Genomic DNA, 26929 nt, shown 5'->3' with positions numbered 1-26929 from the left:
ATCGAGGCGTAGACAGGTTCCAGTTTTACTTTTTTGTATTATTTTTTGTGGCATGCCACTCAGGGGCGTCGCCTGACCAAGGATATGCCTGGATTCACAGTTCAGGGACCTCCGACTTGGCCTCTAGAGAGTTTCGTCTGCCTGGAAGGTGGTACCAAAGATCTTGTTTGGATCATTGTTCATCAGGTGAGGGAGGGATCTCTAAATCTCTAGGCTTTCATCCATAAAATGGAATGTTATTCTAATGAATTGGACCTTTGGAGGATTCTTTTGAATTGGACAGTATTGGAATATCAGAAAAACAATTCAATAAACCCCAAAAGTCTTCACAGTTTTTATTATATTTTAATAGCTTCAAAATTTAATCCATTCACCCCCTTTTTATGAAACAAAGACCTTGTAAACGATAACATTTCTTATTTGACTTTGAAACTTTGAAAGACTTTGAAATCACACCAACAATTGTGTGTAAAAAATAAAGAACAAATATAAAACAGTGGTTCTGTACAGTTGTGATTTTTTCCCTAAATTTTCCAAATAGTAAGATATGAGGTAATAATAGATTTTCATAAATTATGATTATTTTAAAATCCATAATACACCTTCTATAATACCATCTCTTATCCCTAATTTGAAAGCATTGCCCAATAAAAAGATAAATATTTGAGTTTTTAGTTTTTTTTAATACTATTAAAGCTGTTGAGATGTTTCTTAACTCTTAAATCTTAATAAAGTATTAAAGCTTGGGGTTTTCTTATAAACTAGGTAAAGCTGTTATCACAGTGTTAACGATTCAATTGGAAGACATGATTCGTTGTTGATTGTATGGTTGATGGAAGACAGGATTTGATGATTGCTGGCTGATGCTGATGATGATGATGATGAAGGATTACCAGGGACGCCACATGCTGGAAGACTGAGCTGGCTTGGGGCTGACGGCGGCCTCAGACTCCTCAGTGTCGCTGTGATAGCCAGAGGAGGCGGGGCTGAGGGGGCGAGAGGCGGATTCCAATTGAGTTGCCTGTTGCTGGTGCTGATCGGCCTGCAACATGCGCTGGAACTCGACGCCGAGGTGAGTCATCACTGTTTTGCCAACGTCAACACTCATTGCCGGGGTGCAGGCCATCACTCGGGAGATCTCGCTGACGGCGTTCATGTAGCCATTCTTGAAGCTATCCATGGGAAGCGGGGAGACTGGCGCCTGCTGCTTGACGACCTCCTTGCGCATGAAGACGAGGGCAGCCTCGAGCATCTCGGCCTTGTCCATTCGCAGGATGGCGTCGTCGCCCTGGAACTCGGCAACAAGTGTCTTCAGTGTGTCAAGGCACTTGTTCATGCGGGCCCTTCGCTGACGCTCCAGAAGAGGCTTCTTCACCTTCAGATAGTGCTGGGTCTTCGAGACGAAGGCGGTTTGGTTGCTGTTTTGCTGTGGAGCCATTTTTGTAGGGTTTGTGTTTCGTTTGTTTCTCAGAGGACGAGAGAAGATGTGTACTGTTTGCAGGATGCTGCTCGAATGATGCTGAATCCGACTGCTGTACCGGCTTTTATACCTCAGCCCCGGCAATCGGAAGGTCCTGGCTGGAGGACCTGCTACCTGCGAGGACTGTAAAGATCTGGAAATCTTATTGCTGTGCGTGCGTGGGAAAGGAAATCGTTTTGAGTCTGCTTTTCGTGGGTCCTCCTGCTTTGTTATTCTTTTTTTTCTTTCTCATTTCATTGTCTAGCCAAGGAGTGTATGTCCTGGAGACCTATTGTAGCTGCAATTAAACCGTAAAATGCTGGCCAAGACGTGAGAACGTGGTACGAGGAACCCGGGGCAATTGTCTGCGACAAACTGATTCGGTTTGGGCCACCAAATGAAAATCAAACTGTGTAAAATTGTAATTGTCCTGTTGTGGCTTATTGATCTCTCTGGCTCCTTCAAAGGTAACAAGAATCTTCTTGTTCTAAGGATCTCAGAGTCTCATGCCCAGGATCATAGCCCTAAAATGATCACTCTTACTTTTAAAACCAAAAATAATATAGTTAAACAGTACATACTGCCAAATATATTCTAAAAATTTAAACACTTAAATTCTCAACATTTATAGAGCATAATCTTATTACATTAAGTAGATTTTTTCAGTCTTCCTCCCTAGATCCTAACCCATAAATCGTAGCCTAATATTAGGGAGGTCTGATTGCAACACTCCCCGAGCAACCCTTACTGTTAACCCCAATCCCTATCCCAGATCCAATTCGAATCCCAGATCCCGAGAAAGTGGCAGTCACCACGCAGGTCTTGTGAGGGGTCTTCGGTTTGTTTTGCTCGATTTTCATATCGTGAGAACCGCTCGACGCGTCGTGTGTTTCCCACGCGATGTGCACACCTGCCATTTAAGACGCTTATATGGTTACGATTACAAACACACTGGGGGACTGGGGGAGAAATACACTCCGACACAGATACAGATCCGGCGAAGCACAGAAGCAGCAACCAGATGAGGGCACTCTGTCGGCACGCATTTATTGCGCCGGCGCGACGCTTATTATCAGGCCCAAGTAGCAATCGTCGTCGTGTGACTGACTGACGACTGACTGATGGACTGACTGATGGACTGACTGGCGGACTGTCAAATTGACTAACCGACCGCCCGACAGTCGGCCCAACTGATTGCTGGCTGCTTTACTTTAGTTTTCGCTCTTGTCGTTGTCATTGACGATTGTTTAACTTAAATTACCGACCAGACGGTAGCCGCACTTGCAGAAAAAATTAGCATGGATTAGGGGTTTCATAATCCTCTTTGAAATAAAAGATGTCCTTTAAAGTACGCTCTTGTTTTTTATATATTTCAAAAAAGTTCTGAAAAAGTAAATAATATTTTATGATAATTTTTCCAAGTGCATGGAAGCTTATGATTATAACCAAGCGAGAGCCAGTGGTTTCCGAGGAACTTGTACGCAATAGTTATTTGTACTTTACGACATGGGCTAATTGAACGAACGCACCCGCAGAAGAAGTTTAACGAGCGCAGTCCGTCAAGCTGGCATTGATTGGACTTGGGCGAGGTATTCGAGGGGAGACCTGATCCCAAGCCATGGCTTTGGGATTGTCAATGGGCAATCAAATCATTAATGGTCCCACAACGCCACAAGGTGAGTGAGAATCCCCAGTTGCCCGCTGACAGTTCCGAGTGATCGTTAGCTACTGGTTGGATATCAATGATCCATTCAGGTGACTGATCGCCGGCTGTGCAGCACTTTAATGCGAATTATTTTTGCCATGAAGCTTGGGGCCAATCCTTTCAGGGATTTATGTTGGTACGACCACCACCATCACAGCCACATCGGAGCGGCAGTTTGTTTGTCAGGTAAATGTCTTTGACAAATGTTAGCACAACAATAAATTAGCTAGACGATAAGTGGACAATTGTTGTCAGACATTAGCACCGAGCCAACAATCCGTGGGATGCTTTGGATACCTTAGAATTAGCTTGGTGACGAATGGCTACTTCCTGGTGGTGATCTGATGGTTCTTGGTTTAAACACATGATGGGAAAAGTATGCGAGAAGTGGGTTATAAACAGGTAAGATTAAGATACCTTCTCAGTTACTCTAATTAGAATTCTATAGTACATATTTAATTTGTCCATCCACCATCCATTTCAAGAGCAATCCAATCAGCGTATCACTTTGCATTCCAAAGCCATTAACTCCTGAATTGTAATCAACCTCAAACGCACTCGTAGCTCGTGCCATGGATCAACCCTCACCCAACCCCCTTGGACAATAAACACTCCAAGTTATGATCCCAGATAAATTCAATTAATAGTCTATCAAAAAACAAGACCACAATTGGAAAGCACCTTGCGGGCAGCATTTCGTGTTATTCTCATACACGTGACCAACCCACGGCCAATCAGAGGAGGAGCACTTGTCCTCCAGACGCCACGCGAACGGCAGGCGGCGACTAAGCTTTCCGAGCCGGCAAAGCAAACATCAATCAGGTGGAGAGCGATTGGGAATGGGACGCGTGACCCGACTGCGGCTGTGGCGGCGGCGGCGGCGGGCGAAGCAATTAACCAAAGTTGAACCAACTTACCGGCAGGAGCAGCAGAGGCAGCCGAGGCAGCATCAGCAGCAAGTGCAATATGTGTCAAAACCCAGTAACAACCACCACCACCATTCGTACCACCACCACCACTGCCACTGCTACCACCACCACTGAGGCATCAAAATGAGCGGGGCTGTGGCCTAAATTGCAAACAGCTGCCACTCGAACCGTGGGATACTTTTCCCCTAGCCTCAAAAAACGAGATACGCTCAGGATAGGGGAAGGGCCTTCGCTGTCGAACCTTATCCATGGGAACCACAACTGCTCAACGCTCTCAATATTTACTCTGTGCGTTCAGTATATTGAAACAATATATAAAAAAAAAAGAACGGACGAGGAAAAAATGGAAAGGAGTCGGGGTGAAACGAGATTATCCTGCACGTGTTGAGCTTGCTTCGGGGACCCTTGCGCTAAAAGCGTGGCAGGCGAACGTTGGGAGATGCTACTTCTGGTGCTGCTGCTGCTCCTGCGCGGAGTTTGGACATGTGGCAGGCACATGTGGCACTTGTTGTGTTGGGTGGGTTTGCCTGTGGGCTGTGTTTTGGGTGGTGTTTGAGGTTGCCCATCTATAAAAGCCCGCCACTTGCCATCAGCCACAACAGTTGCAATTTGCGAGTCAACACGATAAGAACTCTAATTCGAAAAGTGAATATTCTGAAGAAAAAACTCAAAGCCATGTCGAAGGTTAAGAATCTATTGGCCAAAATGCTGCAGCGTTTCGGCAAGAATACCTCAAATAACGATAGTCAGAGGTACGACAGTCTGGAGGAGATAGCCCAAAATCAGGCCAATGAGCGGATGCTGAGGGAGATTGGAGGACTGGAGGATCACTTGGTGATTTGCTTGGAGACTTCGGCGGGCAGCTTCTATTGGCATTCCCAGTAGCAACAACAGGAGAAACTGGAACAGGAACCACAAGTTTCACAACCAAGGAAGTAGTAACATCGCTGAAACCATATGGAAGTCATCAGTCATCATTGAAGAACCAAATGAAGCAATCACTTGCCACAGAGAGCGCTGCAAGAAGAACCAGCTAAAGCCGCAATAATGGCAACACAAACCCAAAACCGGTAGTTAGATGGGACCAAAACGAATGCCTCAGTGAATGAATGAATACACAACACATATCATCATTCGATGAATGAATGGAGCTACCGTGCGAATCAAGTTGCGTGATGGGGCAGATCCAACAAGTGGCAGACTAGTCGTCAGGATGCAGCCACTCCAGAACATCGGGGCAGACATCCTCTCGTTAGGTGTTAATATTAAGCCATATTAAATATAAAGTACCAGTGTGATATGAACTAAAGCTAGTTACAATAGTCTAGACGAAATGTTATTTAGCATTTAAGAAAATAAATAAGAAATATACAATGAAAACATAATTTAAACTGTTGTCTTACTTTGGTGGCCTGTTAGGATTTCTCAGAGGGCCTATGCCATCACTACAAAACATACTAATTGGATACTAATTGAGAAAACAAATCTTTTAATAGGATTTCTGGCAAATCAATCAAAAGTGAACAAATGTAATTAATAAGCTTGATAATTTGTTAAACATTTCTTAACAATTGATTATTGCTTGTTGTGGTTTTTAAAGGAAAAACTATATTTACAATCAAGTCTAAGCTCAAGGACTCTGAAGGACTTCAGGGCAATATACTTCCGATAAAACCTTTTCTTTAACTCTGATTCAAATAATTTTCATATATCCATGATATCTTATCCAAATCCACTGAAATCAAAGCTCACCCCCTCCTAAATATGAATATATCCCGCATATCCGGGCATCAGTGCTCGCAGCTAATGATAATCGGCCGCCCCGTCATTCCTCACAAAATGATAATTTCCTGTCGCAGATTCTCAGGCATTTTATTTACAAAAAAAAATCCAACTCTTTTTTTTTTGCATTTCATTCAGCTTTTTGCGCATGCCCGGCACATGAAGCTTCTGTAAAGGGCCCTTTGCTTTTTGTTTTAATTTAATTTTTTTGCTACCGCTGCGTGCGTCAGTCGCGCGTTTGGCGTGCCGAGCATGCGCAGAGCGCACACATATTCAATTACACGGCAGCAGCGGCGGCAATGGCGGCAGCAATGCATTGACAATAAGCCATCCCCGTTGCGTGCCCAATGGATGCCCCTATATAAAAAAAATAAGAAGGTATAAAAACAAAGCTGGCCATGTGCAGCTCGAAAAATTTTCTCACACTCGCCACAGAATTGTAACGGCTTGTTGTGCAGCACACTCTCAGCACGCAACGTCCCGTCCCAGTGTCCCGTCCCTGTCTGCCACACACTTCCTGTCAGCATTTTTAAACTGGCCACGTATATTGTTTATATAGTTAACGAATGCGATACATTTAATCTTTAGTGTGTGTCAATTTGCCGTACAGTCATTTAGTTTGCATGTCCCTCGATCCATCGAAACATCCCTTTTTCTGGGTCCCACGATGACGACGATGATGATGATGATGTCCCGACGTGCCCAGGAATACACACAATACACCTATATGTGTATGCCACTTAGCGTTGGCCAGGCCAGGCCAGGCCAGGAGAGCCCAAGTGTTCAACAGAAGCTACAATCCAGCATTCATAATTGACAACAGCAATGCCACACTCACGGGAGTGAAAAGGATACAGTATGGGAGCGAGGGTGAGAGCCCTATTGAGCCCCGACTCTGACAAGAAAAAATTTAATAAAATGAAGGGCAGGTGGTTGTGTTTTTTTACCACTACCCGTGACTCGAACTCGTAGCTCGGTCAGATTTACAGTGGAGCAAGATGCTGGAAAAATATTTAAAAATGTATTTAAAACAATTTTCCCCAAAAACCCATTAAAAAATAAAAATCCATTCACAAATTTATTTTCTAGACATTTTTCCTGGAAATACCAGCCATGAAGTAAAGTTAACCTGCGTGAGAAACTGACCAAACTTTTTCCCATTTTTATAGCAGAAATCCCTAAACCATTAACGAAAACTGCAATTTTCCAAATTCAGGTTCCCAGGACTACAAATTAACCTTAGCAAGTCCAAGCCCAGCATGAAGCACCTTCCTCAAAACTTCCTAAAATGTCCTTAAAAATTCCTAAAATTACAGAGTGCAACCTCAGTACTTGCAGTAGAAGAAGTCCTGCAAGTTAGTCCCTAAACTTCTTAAAACATGCTATGGAAAACCCAGGACAGGATCACCCACCAAATGGTTACTTTCCTGAACATATCCGTACTATCCGTAGCAAGTTATCAATTAGGATGCGTAAAATCCTCAGATACAACCTCACGTAGCTGGAAATACCTTAAAAAACATAGAAATTGCTTCAAGGATGTGGAAAATTTCCATCACATGTTCCTGAGGTTTGGCCCACTGTGCCATGTGCATAAGGGCTCGAAACTCGGTTCGAGCTCGGAGCTCGGGACTCGCACACGGATTACCTCCGATTATAACTTATAACACCAACGAGCGAGAAAAATCTTGTGGGAAACTTGAGGGCAAAGTGTTTCCCACGATTCGAATGTCGGTGGAAAGGAAAACAGAGAAGCAGCATGTGCAACCACCATCATACCACCACCACTGCACCATCGAATCTTCATCCCCTGCCGACTTTGGGATATTGGGATCACAGTCATAGAGAAGTTAATAGGATCTTTCTATTCCTCAAATATATTTAATTTTAACATAATACTTATATTGTCATATTTATTCAATTAAATTTAAATAGTAAGGCTAAAACATAAGACTAGTTTTCTGTATCCTTGTTCTGTGACCTACTATTTCCACCTCGACTGTATCCCAAACTTGTTTGTTAAGAAAAACCTACCACCAAAAATGCAGGCGAGAGGATCGTGTACTGGGCCTGGGCCTGGTCCCAGTGGCTGAGCAATTTGCTCGGCAGGTGATGGCACTCTCTCCGGTTCTCTGCGCGCGCTGAGCACGAGACGCTCTCGCCGGGGGCACGTGCAGCTATAAAAGCGGTGGTAACTGGAGACCGGCCACAACATTCTTAACGCAACCATCGTGCAGTCAACATCTCAGGACTTCCGTCTCATAAGTTCTTCAGCGATTTCTCCTACGAGTTCTAAAAAAAAAACACAAACAAATCCAACACAATGGCCACCAAATACGAGATGTCCAAGACCTACCAGTACCGCAAGGTGATGAAGCCCCTGCTGGAGCGCAAGCGCCGTGCCAGAATCAACAAGTGCCTGGACGAGCTCAAAGATCTGATGGCCGAGTGCGTGGCCCAGACCGGCGATGCCAAGTTCGAGAAAGCCGACATTCTGGAAGTTACCGTGCAGCACCTCCGCAAACTGAAGCAAGCCAAGGTCCAGCAACCTCAGCCGGAGCAGAGCTTCCGCGCCGGATACATCCGGGCTGCCAACGAAGTGTCCCGCGCCCTGGCCTCCCTACCAAAAGTGGATGTTGCCTTCGGCACCACTCTGATGACACACCTCGGAATGCGTCTCAACCAGCTGGAGCAGCCCATGGAGGAAACCCAGTCGATGAACACTCCACTCTCCATCGTCTGCAGCAGCTCCAGTTCCAGCTCCAGCTCGTGCTCTTCCATTAGCCCAGTCTCCAGTGGCTATGCCAGCGACAACGAGTCCCTGTTGCAGATCAGCAGCCCCGGACAGGTGTGGCGCCCCTGGTAAAGAATATCCTCGGAAACCCTCGGGATACACCAGCTTCAACTACGGGCAATCGCGCAATGGATATGCAGCTTTAGAAAATGCTTTACAATGATCCTCATTTATTTGTTACGTTACAAAGTTTTAGACTTTTAAGTTAGGTCTGTGATAGGGCACGCTTTAATAACTTTTGTCAACACCTCAATTGATCAGAAGTCTGTTTTTTAATACATCTTTTTTATACAAATGTTTACTAGTTAAGAGATCTCAATAACTATATAAGAAAAGATACGTATCTGAGAAAAAAGAAATACAAACAAAATATGAACAAAAAATTTATAAAGAATCTTTTAATTTCTTAAACATTGGAAACAAACATTATCGGCCTTTTCAGATGGTTATTGCCTGAATGCGTTGTGCAATTCACAATTGGATTAAGCAATTATTTCAATAGGATGATTTCCAATAGGAATATTTGATGGTATACCATATCAATTTATTTATTAGTTTATTGAATCCCTAATTGTTTTAAACACACATTTGAAACATTTATTAGAAAACACCATCTTCTCTATTAATCTTCCAGAAAACTAAAAACAAACAAGAGGACACTTCTTAAATCCTATTGAAGAACGGATAGTTCTTCTTTTCAACATCATTATTATTTTTACGAATTAGGAGTCGTTATTGTTAAGAAGGGTCCATATTAATATCAATATATTAATATCAATATTAGAGTCAACATATAAATAGGTAAAAATAGGAAATTGTCACCTAATCGCCCAATAATTAGATAATTTAGTCGCCCGATCTTAAAAACTTTCAGATCGTAAAGATCTTGTAAAAAAATGCAATGAAACAAAAAATGAAAAAGAAGATAGACATGTCCTATTGTTTAAATAGGATGTCCTAAAGGGGCAATAGGATACCTTTCGTCCTGATAAGGAGTGAGCATAATTAATACGGTCGGACATTATTCCTCCACTGCTTTACATTAATTCGATTTAAATTGTAATACCCGAAGAGGGTAAGAGGGTATAAAAATCCCTACCATATAGGTAAACATTTACCCAACACCCATTTGACCTTCATAATTACCACCAATTGAAGACCAATCAGAGGATGCAAGGACGTAATGCATAATGCACTCGAGGTGGATGATGAAATTCCAGCACAAAGCCTCCAACTCAACCTCAGCCACGAGTCATGCATGCCGGGCACACTTCCTGCGCCCGACTGACCCACTTGCACCCCAAGACCCCTGCCAACCACCCAACCCAGATCGTGCAACCCATCGACCCAAGGCGCAGCAGTCGCCGAACGAACAACGATCGACAAGGCGACCCGGCATTAAGCCAATATGCCACATCCACTAATTGTGTCCAATAATCACTCGTCGAGGGGAAGTGTGGGAACGGAATCGAGACGAGATCTTGGCTCTGAGGTCCGAGGAGGGCATTATGCCATCATCGTCTGCAGGCATTGATGAAACAATAAGCGAGTAGATGGCACGGCAGGATAACAATGAGCGGCCCACGCACAACCAGATATCCCAGTTCCCCCACCCACCTCCAGGCTCCGATCCCAATACCCATATCCACAGTCATGCCATTCCAAATCAAGCGACAGGATGAGGCAGTGAAGTATGCATTAAGGATAATAACACCGGCCCAGAAAGCAATGCGAACACAGCGAAAACAACGACAGCTGCAAAAATGTGCCCTGATCCTTAAACTCGAAAAAAAAGAGAAGCGAAGCATGTGGCCAAAAGGGAAAACAAACGAGAAAAAATTGTGTGAGAAACTTACTTTCAGCTCGGTTCCCACGCCACGAGCCACAAGGATTGTCCTCCGAAGCGTGTTGCAGCTGTTCCTTTAAAGCGAGACGGCCTACACAGGGCCAACCCTCGAGTGCGAAAGAGAGGTGGGCAAGGTGCGTACAAGAGGGTGGATTTCGGAGCTCGGGGAAAGGTATAAAAGGGAAGGGCCTTCAGAGAGAGGCTATCACTCACGATTCCGCCATCAACAAGGCAACATCCAACGAACCAACTTCGTTGAAACATTAACTTTTAAATCACCTGTACAAAATACGTAAAAACCAAAACATACCAATATGGAATACACCAGCAAGACCCAGATCTACCAGAAGGTGAAGAAGCCACTGCTGGAACGTCAGCGCCGTGCCCGCATCAACAAGTGCCTGGACACCCTCAAGACACTTGTCGCCGAACTTCGTGGCGACGATGGAATCCTTCGCATGGACAAAGCCGAGATGCTCGAGTCAGCGGTGATCTTCATGCGCAAGCAGAAAATCGAGAAGACCGAGAAGGTCGAGGAACCCAAACTCCCCCTGGACAGTTTCAAGAACGGTTACATGAACGCCGTCAATGAGGTGTCACGTGTCATGGCCTCCACACCTGGCATGAGCGTTGACCTGGGGAAATCGGTGATGACGCACCTCGGCCGCATCTACAAGAACCTGCAACAGTTCCACGAAGCCCAAACCGCAAACGAGATCCCTGCCCCCATCTACATGGACTGCACCACCGACAAGGCACCCCTCAGTCCCGCCTCCTCTGGATATCACAGTGACTGCGACAGCCCTCTGCCCTCTCCGATGCCCGTGGAAGGCGAGAAACTTTGGCGCTCCTGGTAAAGTGGCTGGGAGAGGAGAAACACCAACGCATCTGTGATATTCCAACTGTGATGGCAACAAAATAGCAACTGAAAAGATCTAATTAGCAAAAAAAACAAACAAATTAAATTAAATTAAAAACAAATTACTTAAATTACAAATAGAAACTGTCTACTTATTGTCCATTTGGGTGGGAAATATTATTTTCAGAACATTAATAACAACAGGAAACTAAACAGCCGTAAGCTTAATTTCATTTCATTTTAAATGGAATTTAAAATGGATCATGGAAAAATCGAAAATGCTCGAAATGTGTTCAGGTTTCGAAAGAGAAGTGAAAATTTGGGCAAAACAAAATAAGGCTTAAACAGTGTTCCAATTTTTGAATTTTCTTAATTGAAAAAATTGTATAACTCGACTAATATACGGCAGATCCAGGAATGTTATACCTTCCTGATCTTAGAACTTCCAGTAGAATCATTTCCCATCAAAACATGGGAACAAAAATTTTGACCCATTTTTTCGATATTTTCAAAGGGGTGATGATTTTGGCCAAAAATTTATCAACATTTTTTATTTTCAATTTTTTGTTTACTTTTGATGCAGATGGAAGGGGAATTCTACTCCAATTCATAAATGGTATTCCGTTTGTGAATCGGTTGCGAAATAGCTGAAATATTCACTAAGTAGTCAATAAAATGTTACAATTTTGGCCAACTAAAATGTGGCTTAAACGTAGTTTCACTTTTTGAGTTTTTCTAATGGAAAAATGTGTATAACTTGGCTAATATACGGCAGATCCAGGAATGTTATACCTTCCTGATCTTAGAACTTCCAGTAGAATCATTTCCCATCAAAACATGGGAACAAAAATTTTGACCCATTTTTTCGATATTTTCAAAGGGGTAACATCATGATTTTGGCCAAAAATTGATCAATATTTTTTATTTTCAATTTTTTTGGACTCTTGATGCAGATCGAAGGGGAATTCTACTCCAATTCATAAATGGTATTCCGTTTATAAATCTGTTGCGAAATAGCTGTAATATTCCCTAAAAAGTCAATCAAAAGTTACAATTTTGGCCAACTAAAATGTGGCTTAAACGTAGTTTCACTTTTTGAGTTTTTCTAATGGAAAAATGTGTATAACTTGGCTAATATACGGCAGATCCAGGAATGTTATACCTTCCTGATCTTAAAACTTCCAGTAGAATCATTTCCCATCAAAACATGGGAACACAATTTTTGACCCAATTTTCGATATTTTCAAAGGGGTAACATCATGATTTTGGCCAAAAATTGATCAAAATTTGTTCAATTTGATTTTTTCGAACTTTTGATGCAGATTGAAGGGGAATTCTACTGCGATTCATAAATGGTATTCCGTTTGAGAATCGGATGCGAAATGAATAACATATCCACTACAAAGTGCATTAAAAGTTAAAAGTTACGCCAAATTTAAATATATATATAAATAATATATTTAAGCTTATATTCCCGTTATACATTTTTTGGCAAGCCGGCAACACCAGCTGCAAATTTAAGTGGCATATCCTTTGATGCCTTAAAGAAAGTTGGCAGCCCGGTAAGTATTCGAATTGGCGCCAAATTGGCTTATAATAACAACAGACTTTGCGAAGAGAGTTGAGTTATGTTAATTTCCCTCGAATATTATTCTTTCAATTGTGTTAAGAACTAAAAGTGTTGTTTTTAAAATTTAAATATTCAAGAGAAGAGGGACCAGTTCATGTTATTCAAGATTTCCATGCGATTGGCAAATAATAATAAGTGGTCCGGATTTATTCAGTCGCCTGGGCACACTTAAAATTCACCCGAAACCGACGCGTGTGTCGAGGCTAGGAAAATAGGAAATTATAAATAGAAATAGACAACGCCGATGCCTGAAAACCCCCGCTACTGGTAGCTGGCCCTACGGAAAAGGGAAAATCAAACCACCGAGGTGAAGATCGGCGTGCCAATTTGTTGCAAAAAATTGAGGCGAGAACGCCATTTACAAGCCGCGTTTAGCAGCGAGTGCGCGAGTAGAACGGAGAGTGAGATAACTAATGGAAAGGAGGGAGTGGGGTGCTGTGTGTGTGTGAGAGCTAGAGAGCGCCGCCGCCAAGCTGCCCACCACATACACGCCGTGTGTCAGACACTTCGCGGTCGGTCGGCTGAAACAGGCAATTTTATACGGGCGAAAAGTCGAAAAAGAAATTACAACCGTACGTTTTTTTTTTCATCAAAAACAAGCAGAAATACAAATGCGAACGCGAAGTGGAATGGCCAAATATTGAACGATAGAACGTGCTTATCCAGGACATAGAACTGGTACTAACATTATGTCGTTTTTTTAATTGCTTTTGTTTATTTTTTGTATGGGCACAGAATAAATTTTCTTTTGCGCTGTTTGTGCGCGTGTGTGTGTGTGTGCGATTTGGCCACTCGTTGTTTCGTATGTATGTGTGTGCGCGTATCTCCGTTAGGGTTGCCGCCATGTGAAAACAATAAATACAGTTTGCATTTAATTTGCAAAGTTTCGCCTATTTAATCCTTCTAGGCCTCATAAACCAAATAAATAAACAAAATCTAGATAAATACGTTAATAAAAGTGTGAAGAGTGTGTGCAATTTGGTTTTGAATTTCGACCGTTATGGCAACCCTGTTTAATTGCAGTCTGTCTGTATATGTTCGTATATTGTTTGTGCGGAGTGTGCCGTCTTAAAGATAAAAAAAAAGTTGAATATTTTCCACGCAATAATTGCCCAGCCCGCCCAAATAATACGGACAACCCATTTAACCGGCCAAGAAAATTGATCTGTGATTTTGCGTAACAATTTCTCGGGCCACATGCAACTGTGCGCTTGATTTTTCGGCGGTAAACACTCACACACACATCGTCACCCTCGCTCCCGCCTCTGTGATGGTGTGCGTGTGTCTCGCTGGCTCGGCTTATGCGTGTGTGTGTGTACGTGCGAACGTATCGAAAAAAATGGTGCAAAAATATATATGAAAAAAAAGCATAACTAAGCAATTGTTTAATTCCCATTCGCAGGATATGCAAAATGCGATCGAAATCCCAAGAATTCCACTAGCTGCCGGTACTCAGCCGAGCGAACGTAAATAAACAAGTGCATGGAAGTTGTGCGAAAATAGTTGTGTCGTGTGTCGGAAGAAGAGTGTGTGCCGTCTAAAGTAAAACAAGAGCCATAAAACGCTTGCAAAAGATATTTTCTACGCTTCGCGGTGGGTAATTGGAGTCCACAGCCGCCACAACTGGATGACCGGAGAGGGGCTGGTGAGGACAAGGACGATAAGCGGAAGATAAGCGAGAGCAGGAAGGAAGGAAGGAGCCCCTGGGGCAGAAGACGCAGAAGAAGTCCTCTCTGACTTCCGGATTGGCTCCTCCTCGGCTGCCATCCACCTCGGCATAACCTGCCACAAAAACACAAAAAAACAAAAACAACAAAATAGCATAACGTAGAATAATAACAACATGTATCCCTCACCGGTGCGTCACCCCGCGGCAGGGGTAAGTTGGTCATTGGTCACTCGCTGTCGGCCTCCTCCTAATGTGTACCACCTTCTATCCCACCCATCTATATAGGGACCACCACCTCAGGGCCCGATTAAGTTCACTATCGCCGATACCTTAGAGCGCATCAAGGAGGAGTTCAACTTCCTGCAAGCCCAGTACCACAGGCAAGTATCTTCCAGAGTGATTACCGGACGATAATTAATTCTTTTTAGTCTTTTATGAGATATTCTGACGACATTTATTGCAAGATTAAACCGGATTTGTCCGATTGTTTACTTTTAAGCCTTAAAAAATTAATATTTCTGTTAATATTTGACTTTAAGGAGTTAATAGAAGGCTCTTCTTATTGTTAGAACTTTTCGAATTAGATTCTAAACCTTAAAGTAATCGCAAATCTTAGAAGCAAGAACTATCTGGAGAGGTATCCCCATCGGGAAACAAAATTAAGATCATTTTGAGCCTTCGCCGCTCTGCACTGGTATATGTGTGTGGATGCTGCCTGCCTCTGAGGTTTACTCCGAAAAGTAAAACAAAAAGCTAAGCAAACCGGTTTGGCACGCCATATGCGCCGCCACCACCGCCTCTGTCATAGGATTAACCTGCAAAGCAGTGCCGACCGACGAACCAACCATTCCTTTGCAGAACGAACTTTCCGCTTCCGTCGCCCAACTAATTTGCCCGTTGATCGTTTTTCCTGTGAATTTCAGCATCAAATTGGAGTGCGAGAAGCTGTCGAACGAGAAGACGGAGATGCAGCGCCATTATGTTATGGTAAGTTGATGGTGGCATGCTTGTCGTGATCCGAGCATCAGAACTTTCTGGCTAATCCTTAATTTGTTTTTAAAATCCCCCAACGCAGTACTACGAGATGTCCTATGGCCTTAACGTGGAGATGCACAAGCAGACGGAGATTGCCAAACGGCTAAACACACTGATCAACCAGCTACTTCCATTCCTTCAGGCCGACCACCAGCAGCAGGTGCTCCAGGCGGTGGAGCGTGCGAAGCAGGTTACCATGCAGGAGCTCAACCTCATCATTGGGGTAAGTTGGGATTAGTGGATGCCTCTACAACAGACTCTATGGCGGAAGAGGGTCTCTAGTTTCCAGAACTCCAGGCATTAGTTGGAAGGCATTGGTCAGGGGCTTTAATAAACTTTTAAAAAAGAGATTCAGTGTCAGTTTGGGCCACATTTGATTTGAGTTTGTTTGTTCTACTTTCTGATTTGTTATGATTTCGCATTCGACCAATCCAATCCGATACAATCCAAACAACATTGTGCAGCATCAGCAGCAACATGGAATACAGCAACTTTTAGTAAGTTTCTTTTGTTGCAAGCGATCATGTTCTTATTATTTGTTTATTGTTGCCGTCTGCCAATGCATCCGCCGATATGTGCCGCTGTGCCACAACTACTACGATATATAAATACAAAGCAACCAAGTATCCACTCCACTCCACTCCCTCTTGTTTGTGCCTCTGATCGTTCATATTTCTTCTCTCAAATAATGCTTACTTCGCCGCCAACATGTTGTTGCTATTAACCCGAGATAGTCATTCAAAATTGGGAATCAAATGCGCCAAAATCATTGCCATAAAGACTATTTTCTGTTAATGTTGTTGTTTTAAACACCAAGTTCAATGCTTACATTCTCACAAAGCGCACGATGTTTATTGGAAATTCGTCTTAATTTGTCCTGGTTTAATTTAATTCGTTTTTTTTTTTTTTGTTGCAGCAACAGATCCACGCACAGCAGGTACCGGGCGGACCACCACAGCCGATGGGTGCATTGAATCCTTTTGGAGCCTTGGGCGCCACAATGGGTCTACCGCACGGGCCACAGGGTCTGCTCAACAAGCCGCCAGAGCACCACAGGCCGGACATCAAGCCGACGGGCTTAGAGGGACCAGCAGCCGCTGAAGAGCGATTGGTGAGTACTATTGCCATTATATTTGGAGGATTCTATTTTTTAATGTTTGGCCCTTGATGCAGCGCAATTCTGTTTCGCCGGCTGATCGTGAGAAGTATCGCACACGGTCGCCATTGGACATTGAGAACGACTCGAAGCGCCGAAAAGATGAGAAGCTACAAGTGAGTATTCTGGTTTTTTAATTGGTTTTTGCAACTGTATCAGTATCAGTATCATTCATCATCGTGTTGCTATTTACCGAGACCCGAAACTATCAAGCCATCCCATCTCATATCAGCTGAGCTGTCCCTCAACTCACCAACCAACCGTAGTCCTAACCATCTACTTTGTAGTTGTTATTATTGTCTGACTCTTTAACCTTTTAACCCCTATCTTGTAAGATCAAAAGAGGGTTCTAGTTCTGGTTTAATTTCATTTTTGACAATTTGTACAATAAATTCAAATTTTGATTCGAAAAACGAGAGATAAATCCCAAAAAAAAACCAGAACAAACCTAAAAAAAAACAATGCAATTTTTAAATCATAATCATTGTTGTGATTGGTGTGGTTGTTGTTATTACTGTTGTTGTTGTTTATTGTGGGCTTTTGTACGAATTTTATTTTATATTGTTTTTGTATTTTTTTCAAAATTATTTCCAGGACGATGAAGGCGAGAAAAGCGATCAAGATTTAGTCGTAGATGTTGCAAATGAAATGGTGAGTTGAGTGTCGGCCCAGATTCAATGCAACCATCCCTCTCCCCTCTAAAAAAACAAAAAAAAAGAATAATACTTTACCGAAACCACAATCCAAATGCTATAGGTCTGGGCTATCCGTTTGCTAATCGGTGTGTTCTTTACTTTCAGGAATCCCACTCGCCTCGCCCCAACGGCGAACATGTCTCTATGGAGGTCCGGGATCGGGAGAGCTTAAATGGGGAGCGCTTGGAGAAGCCAAGCAGTAGTGGTATTAAGCAGGAGCGTCCGCCATCACGTTCAGGCTCCAGTTCGTCACGTTCCACACCCAGCCTCAAGACAAAAGATGTACGTTTATAATTTAATAAAGTAATAATGGCTCTTAATCATAAACCTATCCATTTAGATGGACAAGCCGGGCACACCGGGCGCCAAGGCACGCACACCAACTCCAAACGCTGCGGCACCAGCGCCTGGCGTGAATCCTAAACAAATGATGCCACAGGGACCACCCCCGGCCGGCTATCCAGGTGCACCCTATCAGCGGCCAGCCGATCCCTACCAGCGTCCACCGTCGGATCCAGCCTACGGACGACCGCCGCCAATGCCGCCATATGATCCACACTCACACGTGCGAACAAATGGCATTCCACATCCCTCAGCCCTAACGGGTGGAAAGCCGTAAGTGTTTTTTTTTTTTTGCAAAAACCACATTTATTACAAAAATATAATTAATTTAATTTACTTGCAGTGCTTACTCTTTCCATATGAACGGCGAAGGCAGCCTGCAGCCAGTTCCGTTTCCACCTGACGCTCTAGTGGGCGTGGGGATACCCCGACACGCCCGTCAGATCAACACTCTGTCACATGGAGAGGTCGTCTGTGCGGTGACCATCTCCAATCCCACTAAGTACGTGTATACGGGCGGCAAGGGCTGCGTTAAGGTGTGGGACATTTCGCAACCGGGCAACAAGAATCCCGTCAGTCAACTGGATTGCCTACAGCGCGATAACTATATCCGTTCGGTTAAGTTGCTACCCGACGGCCGGACGCTGATTGTGGGCGGAGAGGCATCCAACTTGTCGATCTGGGATCTAGCCAGTCCGACGCCGCGCATCAAAGCTGAACTTACATCGGCGGCGCCGGCATGCTACGCCCTAGCCATCAGCCCCGACTCGAAGGTCTGCTTCTCGTGCTGCAGCGATGGCAACATCGCTGTTTGGGACCTGCACAACGAGATCCTGGTGCGCCAATTCCAGGGCCACACCGATGGCGCCTCGTGTATCGACATCAGTCCTGACGGCAGCCGGCTATGGACAGGTGGTCTGGACAACACGGTGCGATCCTGGGATCTGCGCGAAGGTCGTCAGCTGCAACAGCACGATTTCAGCTCTCAAATATTCTCGCTCGGCTACTGCCCAACTGGTATGCTTTGTTTTTAATTCTTTTGTTTTAAAGGAGGATTAATTGTTTAATTTAATTAATTTTTAGGCGACTGGCTGGCTGTGGGTATGGAAAACTCGCATGTTGAAGTACTTCACGCATCGAAACCCGACAAGTATCAACTGCATCTGCACGAGAGCTGCGTTCTATCGCTGCGCTTTGCCGCCTGCGGTAAATGGTTCGTTTCCACGGGCAAAGACAACCTGCTAAACGCATGGCGAACACCCTACGGTGCTAGCATATTCCAGGTAAGTTCTTACATATTTAATTAACTAAAAAATGTAAACTAATTGTATAATATTTTTAGTCGAAGGAAACATCATCCGTACTTAGCTGCGACATATCAACTGACGATAAATATATTGTGACGGGTTCGGGCGATAAGAAGGCTACTGTCTACGAAGTTATTTATTAAATTCACAAATCCAAGCAGTTTTTTCATTTTGTAATAAGCTCGTCAAGTTTTTATTACAACAACAAAACAAAAAAAAAGCAAAAACAATAACAAAAAGCGGAAACAGAAACAAATAAACTACCAACAAAGAGAAAAGTTCGTAATATACAAAAAATCCGGAAACTAAAAATAACAATAAAAATTACAAAAAGAGAAAAAAAGAGCAGCAGTAGCAACGCATCAAAAAGCGAAGCAAAAATTAAAATTCTACAATATATAAAAGAAAAAAAAACTACAATTTTAAGCGTACTTTTAGCTACTAAGCCTAAGCTAAGTCAAAATAAAAACCAACCAACAAACAAAAGTTGAACACACAAATTGCAAGTAAAAACAAAATTATTAATGATGAGAACAAGAACAAGAAAGAAATAAAATGATAATGAATGTAAGCAACAGAAACGAGAGAGTATGTTGTAAAAAAAATAATAAAAAAAAAGGAAAAAAGAAAAGAAAAGTTAGTCGGCGATACCTACCTACGTTCATCATAATATAAAAAACAAATAGAAGGATAAGTGCAGTCTGCATGGATTAGTCATTGCGAGTGTAGGAAGGAGCGTTGAGATTATGATTAACGGCTGAGCAGATAGGAGCTAATGCGACGAGTGCTTTTAGTTTGTTTCATGTAAAAGGTTTTGTAATTTATCCGAGAGTCAGACACACCCGCGAAAGGCGGTAAACAACAGATGTAACTTTTAAGTTTCCGTTTCCATACCTACCACACCTCCCTCCCAATCCCTCCCACACCAACCAACTAACACACACACACTCAAAATAAAACACACACATTTGCATAAATGAAGGTATATATATACATATATATATATATAAATATAATTGAATATAATTAGTAAGAATTTAATTTAAGTTTTTCTTTAATGAAAATGAAACACAAACAGACTATATTTAACACACCGACTACCGTCTACCGACTACCGACTCCCACACCCATTACATTCTCGCATTGGGGGGTCAGAGAGAGCTCAGAGCAGTCTCAGCTTTTGCGCTTGTATGTAATTTGAAATGAGATGATGTATCGAAGATGAGATAATACTTGATAATTGTGTGGATTGTCTTAAGCTCTTTGGAACCAACACTGTAAAATCCTATATAATGGTGCAGCTAATCCAACGATGCCGCGCCTTCAACCGAAATAGAACACAGCTAAATTGTTTAGTGTTTAGAATATATTTGAAAAAGAAAAAACAAAAAACAAAAAAAAAAAAACGAATCGATTTATATATATTTACAAATATATATAATGCGACAGGCGAAATTGTAATAAGCAAGAGATAGAGTGCAGCACACGCTTCGATTTTTAATTTTACAAATATTATTATTGTGGTTATATATGTATATAATTATATTATAAATAATTGAAGCAAAACGAAAAAATAAAAAAATTATATGTAATCGAATTATCTTCCATCTGGAATACAGTTTTTTTTTTAAGTCTAGCTTTTTTTAAAAGACATCTGTGGTGTAAACGCTCCTCTGGCGAGGCAGTGGAGCTCCCTGTTGACGGGACATTTTCGTATGCAACTCCCGCAGTCCCTCGCACTGTCGTCCAGATATCTGCCTGAACTTGTCGATGGCGATTGGCAGCAAATTATCCACCAGGAATATTTTGTTTTTCATCACAAAGTTGGGCTGAAAAAGGGAGTTTTCTTGATCAAATTTCTTAATTTTCATGGAATTGTGAAAGACTTACATCAACAGCCATGTCGCTGGGTGGTTTTAGGGAATGTTGGGCAACGAACAACTCTTTCAAAAGTGTCTCCAGACTTTGGAGTAGCGTTTCGCACTTGGCCAAACATCCACAGTGGTCTGTGAGTTGGAGGAAGTGCCGGATAAACACCACTGTGGACTGTGTCAGATTTATCCAAGTGTCCCCAGTCGTTTGGGCCCTCACGTCAATCCCCAATACGTCCAGCTCCAAGAGCAATCGTCTCAGATTAGACTTAGTTTGCAGGTTGTACGGCAGCCAGCTCTCCTCGGTCCGTCCCACCGAGTCCAGTAGGCGCTCCTTGGACTCCTCGATCAGGGATTCGAGGGTGGTGCGCAGCAGCCCCTCCAAGTGATAGCTTATGTCCAACCCGATTTCCGTGAGCTTAGTGGAGGGTCTGCGTACTCTCTCCACACACTTGGCCACCGTCTCCAGAGACGTGCCTTTGGTCAGGTAGTGTTTAATCAGTTGGCTGGCAAAGTACTGCAACTCCGCGTTGCACCACACCACCAAGCCTGTAAGATAAAGCCGTGATACTTATCCTTTTTAAGGAATACTGAAAACACTTACTACTAACACACGCCGGTTGCTGCTCGAAGGCGGTGAGAAAATCACAGGCCACCTGTGTTAAATCGCAGAAAAATAGCTCCGATATATCCGCATTGTTCCTTCGAGCCTCTCGTTGCGCCACTCGAAGACTCACAGTACACACCTTCAAAAGTGTGGCGCTCGCCTGCCGATAGCGCCCCATTTCAACGAGGATCTTCAGTGGCCTCTTGGCTGCCCTGAGGGCTATTTGCAGGTTCCGGTTGTGGCTATTTGAGAGTTCCTTTATCAGTACATCGATCAGCTTCTGTTCCTGCTGCTTAACCTTCAGTTCAATGGCGTCGGCTTGGTGCACCTTCTTGCGATTATCGCTTCGCATGAACTCCTGAGTGCGCTTGATCAGCTCTTGGGCATCTTCGAAGTGCCGCTGGGCAGCCAACGTTTGGATCTCCTCGCTCGCAGTGCTCAGCCACTCGGGTGTCTCGGCCTCCAGCGACTTCGGTTCCGTCGGACTCTGCGGTGATTGATCTTTCTCCACAGTATCGGCTTTTGGCGGCTGTTTGGTTCGAGTCGGCGGCTGTGGAGCTTGGCCCTTTTTCGGTTTCTTTTGCTGGTCAAAGCGAAACGCCTCCTCCAGTTTCTCAATCCATTCCGATTTACCGCCTGCCGTGATGCTTTGGTAGATCTTGGAGCCATCAGGAGTTATGATATTAATTGCGTTCTTCACGCCATCCAAATCCTTAATGTTGATGACGGCAATCTTCTTCGGATCGTACTCGGTAAGGAAGTCCAAGCGTCTAAAAGGTTTTGAAATCATATTAATGACACAGCTTATTGGTTCAACTTAACATACTTGTCGTGCTTCACTTTACAAACAATTAGCACGTCGTTGAAGAGGAAAAAGAACACTCGCTGGATGGGCCTGTAATCATTGCTGTCCAATTCGATCAAGGCACCTTCGTTGAGAAAAGTTTTTCCCTCCAGATTTCCGTTGAATCCCTGCACCATTTCCTTTACCGCCCTGGTGGCATGGCTGTTCTCCACATCCTCGGCAGCAGTTGTGTTCTCCGTCTCGACACTGTCCGCTTTTAAGTGACTCGAGCTCTTCCCATCGGTCATGGTGGCCAGAATGTTGCGCTGTTCAATGAGTATATGCGACAACTGATACATTTCCGACTCGAGATCTGAAATATTATATTAAAAGTTGGTAAAATATTCATTTTATAGATGTTCCAATTTACGGGATATCTCCTTGGCCGTCTGGATGAACTCCATGTAGTTCTTCTTGCATGTTTGCTTCAGAGTAGCCGCTGTCTGTTCGTTGTAAGCCTCGATTTCCTTTTTCCGCTGCTGCAGATCGCTGCCGCCCACGCATTCTCGTGTCAGTTCCTTAGTATCTGCAACACATCCTAAAGTTTTAGCAACTATCCAAATGTCTTTATACTCTAAAAACTTACATTTTTCAACGCTAAAATTAAAATCGTCGAACTCCTTCATTTTGGAAAACAAGCAGCAGCTGACGCAGTGCCATTCACAGTGCATGGCATATCATGGGCGTATTCAAATAAACTTATTTTTATATAAAAAATATACAATTATTCATATTTGAAAGCTGAATTTGGAGCCTTCAATTTATTTATTCTTAAATTAATTCATAAATTTTTTTATATTTATTTTGATTAAATAAACAAATTTTGAAAATAAAAACACAAAGCAAGTGCTTCTTCTTCTATGTTCATTCACTGCGAAACGGTTACACGCATAAACCACCTTAAAAACTTTACACCGTGGACCGTTTGTTTTCTTGTGGTTGATGAGTAATCTTTGATTAACTCCGTCATTCCTTGCCTTCCCCAGTCGTAATTAGAAATAAGTTAAGAAAAACGCAACAAAATGGACTGGCTTTTCGGGAAAAGGATCAGCCCGGATGAGATGCTGCGCAAGAACCAGCGGGCGCTGAACAAGGCGATGCGCGACCTGGACCGAGAGCGGATGAAGATGGAGCAGCAGGAGAAGAAGATCATTGCCGACATCAAAAAGATGGCCAAGGAGGGGCAGATGGACGCGGTGAAGATCATGGCCAAGGATCTGGTTCGGACGCGTCGCTATGCCAAGAAGTTTATGCTGATGAAGGCCAACATCCAGGCCGTGTCGCTCAAAATACAAACTCTGAAATCCCAGAACACAATGGCGCAGGCCATGAAGGGTAGGGGCATCTGACAGCTGATTCAGTAGCTTATTATCTCAACTTTCAAACCTTCGCAGGTGTCACCAAAGCCATGCAGAATATGAACCGGCAACTGAATCTCCCGCAAATCCAGAAGATTCTTCAGGACTTTGAGAAGCAGTCAGAGATGATGGACATGAAGGAGGAGATGATCAATGACGTCATCGACGACGCCATGGAGGATGAGGGCGATGAGGAGGAGACGGACGCTGTAGTCTCTCAGGTACTCGACGAACTGGGCCTCCAGTTGGGCGAACAACTTGGCGACCTTCCCACCGCATCAGGATCCCTGTCCATAGCCGGAGGAGCTGGTGCCCAGAAAGCTCAAGCTGCCGTGGTCGCGGGTGGTGGTGGTGCAGCTGGAGGAGGTGGTGGCGGGGCAGCGGGAGGTGCTGGAGCGGCTGGGGGCAGTGGCGCTTCTACACCCATGTCGGATGCTGATGCGGATCTGCAGGCGCGCCTGGATAAGCTGCGCAAGGATTGAAACCCGCACCGCCGCAACTGCCTCACCCTTTTTCTATAAGAACCCTATTTGTATATCCTACAAAAGCGAATGTAATTAAATCGAGAAGCTTGTTTTTTCGTATCGTGCGTGTTCGAAAAATCGATTGTGAACCCTAATGGGGAAACTAACAAGGCAATTTAATGATTCTAGAATGCTATTTGATGTTTAAGAGCAATTTCAAATTTTCGTTTCCAAAAATATACTTTTATTTTATTTAAAACTTTTCATTTATTTGTTTATTTGTAGGCGATAGCTGCGATAAAATGCTACAAAATTATCTCGCATAAAATGTTCGACAACAAAACTATTGAGAGAATTTTCGTCATTGGTTTTAAGCATTTATTTTATCTAAAGTATAAAAGTATTCAACGGTCTGTTGCCACTAACCTCAGGTGTTTAAAACAAGTGCTACCTCTCCCACTATTGATTACTCGTAATTAGCATTAACAAGCGTATATGTATGTATTTCTGAGGGGTGTAGGAAATTCAAGATAACACTGCACAAAGAACCAGACAGGAAATGTCTAATGTTTAGAAGCCGCTGGCCACGAACACGCGTTCCACATCGCCGAAGACCGCATCTGCGCCAGGACTTGCGTCGATCTTCTTCACTTGGCCGGCGCCCTCGAAGAACTTGATGATCGGCAATGAGTCGTTATTGTAGGTGGAGATGCGCTTCTTCAGACTGTCCATGTTGTCGTCCGACCGGCCGGAACCACTTTGGCCACGTCCCAAGCATCGCTGGACGCACACATCCTCGCCGCAGTCGAAAAACAGCACAAACTGCATGTCCACTTTATCCGACATCTGACGGTTCCAGCCGTCCAGATTGTCCTGATTCCTGGGAAATCCGTCGATGAGGAACTTTGATTTACCAGAGGCCTTCATGGCGTTTTCCAGCAGCGAACATGTGACCTCCACGGGCACGATCTTGCCGTTTCTGATGTAATCCTCGATTAGGGTGCCGAACTCGGAGCCTTCGCGGGATCGCTCCTCCCGCAGCAAATCTCCGGCAGAGAGATGCGTAAACTGGAAGCGGTCTACAATCCTTGAGCATTGTGTGCCCTTTCCGGCACCAGGTCCGCCTAGCACAAACACAACCTTTGGCTTTTCGGAACTCATATTATAAGTTGATGTTGAAAACGTGGAGGGGGCCGGGGCGGATAGGTACTTCTTGCAAAAATTGCTTCCGATGGAATGTCGCAATACCTGCTGATTCAGCGTTAGTGGTTGTAATCCTTGTGGTGGTGGTGGCCCACAATCGAAGAGTGTCTTTGCCGTTCGCGCGAAAGCCCGCCACATTGGCCGAAGAGAGAATAATGTGAGTTGGTTGATGTGTATGTGCCTGAAACACCTCAGCAGAAGTGCTCTGTGACGTCAGGCACAAGCGCAGCTGTTCATACAACAACATTAACCAACACTGCAGAGTTTTAACCCTCTACATCCCGAACTACCATTTTTAAGGAGTTGGAGTAACAATTTTTTTGTTTTTTAATTTTGTAGTAATAATAAAATACATGCAAAGGTAAATACCTTTCTATGGAACTAATTTTTTATAAAAAATGTTATGGATTTATGGAACAACAATGATAGTTGTCCAATCCAATTAAAAAATTGTTGAGCCATAAATTGAATTTTTAATATTTTATTTATTGATTACCTATTAGATTAGTTGTGCCTGATTATTCTGTATCAAATCAGCGACTAATTGATAAGGAATAATATGCTGAGATCCAGCCGCCATGTCCACCTCCTCGTCATCAACACCCACGATCACAGCGGGAACTAAAAGAATACCAAAATATAGCCAATACAGAAAGGAAAACTAAGAGGAAGTTATTTACCCGCCACATTAGCCTTCAGGAAGACATGGCTCATAAGGTTGGGTGTTACGATTCTCAGCTCGGCCTCCCCGCGCTGCTGGTTGGGCATATACTGGGTGGCCACCTTGTGAAAGTACTCGTCAACATGACCGGCGAAGTCCTGTGCAAATTTAGTTTCCTCCGGCGACAGTCTCTTCTCGTCCGGGTCACGAGCCGCCTCCTGGTTAAGAATGTGCTGAGTGAAGGTCTCGATCTTCTGTAGGCGGCAGCGTAAATAGCTGGCCATAATGTAGCGGACGCGCTCCAGCTCCATCCCATGGACCACCGCTCGGAAATCATTCTTGTCCAGGTCACGCATCTGTTCTTCCATGTGTGCCACTTGCGATACCATCAACTCCAGCATGTCCACTTGGCTGGGAAGGATCTCGGGGGCGCACATTTCATTGATCCAGGCGGTCTCAAGAATTTCCAGGACCTGAAAGCAACAGGTGATAATCTTTTATTTTTTAAATTTAATATACCCACCTTTTGAGCAGTTATTTGTTCCATATCATCGTCGTCCTCTTCCTCTAAGCCAGCTCCATCGCTAACATTCTCCATTTGGGTTTCGGGTACATTTTCTTCATCCGACATGATAATAACTCCTTTTGTTTATTTTGCTAGTTTTTTTTTTTGGCGCAATACAGTTGTGATTCGTTGTGAATGCGCAAAGTGT

The 26929-nt window shown here is 43.6% G+C and overlaps 9 protein-coding genes across 13 annotated transcripts; 5 read left to right on the top strand and 4 right to left on the bottom strand.

The window, feature by feature from the left end:
- Positions 1 to 664: 664 nt before the first annotated feature.
- Positions 665 to 1543, bottom strand: LOC6501000 (enhancer of split m5 protein). Its single transcript, XM_001954295.3, has one exon. The coding sequence runs from the start codon at positions 1436 to 1438 to the stop codon at positions 890 to 892; it is 549 nt and encodes a 182-aa protein (XP_001954331.1). The 5' UTR covers positions 1439 to 1543; the 3' UTR covers positions 665 to 889.
- A 3114-nt stretch (positions 1544 to 4657) lies between these two features.
- LOC116654575 (enhancer of split m6 protein) lies at positions 4658 to 5478 on the top strand. Its single transcript, XM_032449868.2, has one exon. The coding sequence runs from the start codon at positions 4769 to 4771 to the stop codon at positions 4976 to 4978; it is 210 nt and encodes a 69-aa protein (XP_032305759.1). The 5' UTR covers positions 4658 to 4768; the 3' UTR covers positions 4979 to 5478.
- A 2574-nt stretch (positions 5479 to 8052) lies between these two features.
- Positions 8053 to 8790, top strand: LOC6499595 (enhancer of split m7 protein). Its single transcript, XM_001954293.3, has one exon. The coding sequence runs from the start codon at positions 8199 to 8201 to the stop codon at positions 8739 to 8741; it is 543 nt and encodes a 180-aa protein (XP_001954329.1). The 5' UTR covers positions 8053 to 8198; the 3' UTR covers positions 8742 to 8790.
- Positions 8791 to 10690: 1900 nt separating this feature from the next.
- Positions 10691 to 11512, top strand: LOC6499596 (enhancer of split m8 protein). Its single transcript, XM_001954292.3, has one exon. The coding sequence runs from the start codon at positions 10830 to 10832 to the stop codon at positions 11370 to 11372; it is 543 nt and encodes a 180-aa protein (XP_001954328.1). The 5' UTR covers positions 10691 to 10829; the 3' UTR covers positions 11373 to 11512.
- A 1619-nt stretch (positions 11513 to 13131) lies between these two features.
- Positions 13132 to 20805, top strand: LOC6499597 (protein groucho). 5 transcript variants are annotated; one of them, XM_014910660.3, is made up of 14 exons: positions 13132 to 13311; positions 14407 to 14883; positions 14959 to 15053; positions 15597 to 15660; positions 15749 to 15931; positions 16173 to 16205; positions 16625 to 16819; positions 16882 to 16980; positions 17459 to 17515; positions 17665 to 17841; positions 17900 to 18174; positions 18245 to 18918; positions 18985 to 19184; positions 19244 to 20805. In XM_014910660.3, the coding sequence occupies exons 2-14, from the start codon at positions 14848 to 14850 to the stop codon at positions 19349 to 19351; spliced, it is 2196 nt and encodes a 731-aa protein (XP_014766146.1). In that variant the 5' UTR covers positions 13132 to 13311; positions 14407 to 14847; the 3' UTR covers positions 19352 to 20805. The 5 variants fall into 5 exon arrangements, with proteins under 5 accessions (XP_014766146.1, XP_032312139.1, XP_032312142.1 ...); XM_032456248.2 differs by having other exon boundaries at positions 13132 to 13576; XM_001954291.4 differs by lacking the exon at positions 13132 to 13311 and adding an exon at positions 13602 to 13682.
- On the bottom strand, positions 20681 to 23227 carry LOC6500999 (exocyst complex component 8). Its single transcript, XM_001954290.3, has 6 exons — positions 23117 to 23227; positions 22901 to 23056; positions 22513 to 22843; positions 21684 to 22456; positions 21099 to 21628; positions 20681 to 21037 (listed from the first exon to the last, which is right to left on the bottom strand). Exons 1-6 carry the CDS (start codon positions 23199 to 23201, stop codon positions 20852 to 20854), a joined length of 2061 nt encoding a protein of 686 aa, XP_001954326.2. The 5' UTR covers positions 23202 to 23227; the 3' UTR covers positions 20681 to 20851.
- A 190-nt stretch (positions 23228 to 23417) lies between these two features.
- Positions 23418 to 24611, top strand: LOC6499598 (charged multivesicular body protein 2a). Its single transcript, XM_001954289.4, has 2 exons — positions 23418 to 23865; positions 23925 to 24611. Exons 1-2 carry the CDS (start codon positions 23553 to 23555, stop codon positions 24368 to 24370), a joined length of 759 nt encoding a protein of 252 aa, XP_001954325.1. The 5' UTR covers positions 23418 to 23552; the 3' UTR covers positions 24371 to 24611.
- A 105-nt stretch (positions 24612 to 24716) lies between these two features.
- On the bottom strand, positions 24717 to 25693 carry LOC6500998 (UMP-CMP kinase). The gene has a single exon (XM_001954288.4). The coding sequence runs from the start codon at positions 25691 to 25693 to the stop codon at positions 24923 to 24925; it is 771 nt and encodes a 256-aa protein (XP_001954324.2). The 3' UTR covers positions 24717 to 24922.
- On the bottom strand, positions 24717 to 26886 carry LOC6500997 (DNA replication complex GINS protein SLD5). Its single transcript, XM_001954287.4, has 3 exons — positions 26740 to 26886; positions 26236 to 26689; positions 24717 to 26176 (listed from the first exon to the last, which is right to left on the bottom strand). The coding sequence occupies exons 1-3, from the start codon at positions 26845 to 26847 to the stop codon at positions 26055 to 26057; spliced, it is 684 nt and encodes a 227-aa protein (XP_001954323.1). The 5' UTR covers positions 26848 to 26886; the 3' UTR covers positions 24717 to 26054.
- Between the last annotated feature and the right edge of the window lie 43 nt (positions 26887 to 26929).

This window comes from Drosophila ananassae, chromosome 2L (assembly GCF_017639315.1).
Source record: "Drosophila ananassae strain 14024-0371.13 chromosome 2L, ASM1763931v2, whole genome shotgun sequence".
In the NCBI taxonomy this organism is placed as follows: Eukaryota; Metazoa; Arthropoda; class Insecta; order Diptera; family Drosophilidae; genus Drosophila; species Drosophila ananassae.
This window is presented reverse-complemented; position numbering and strand designations above follow the sequence as displayed.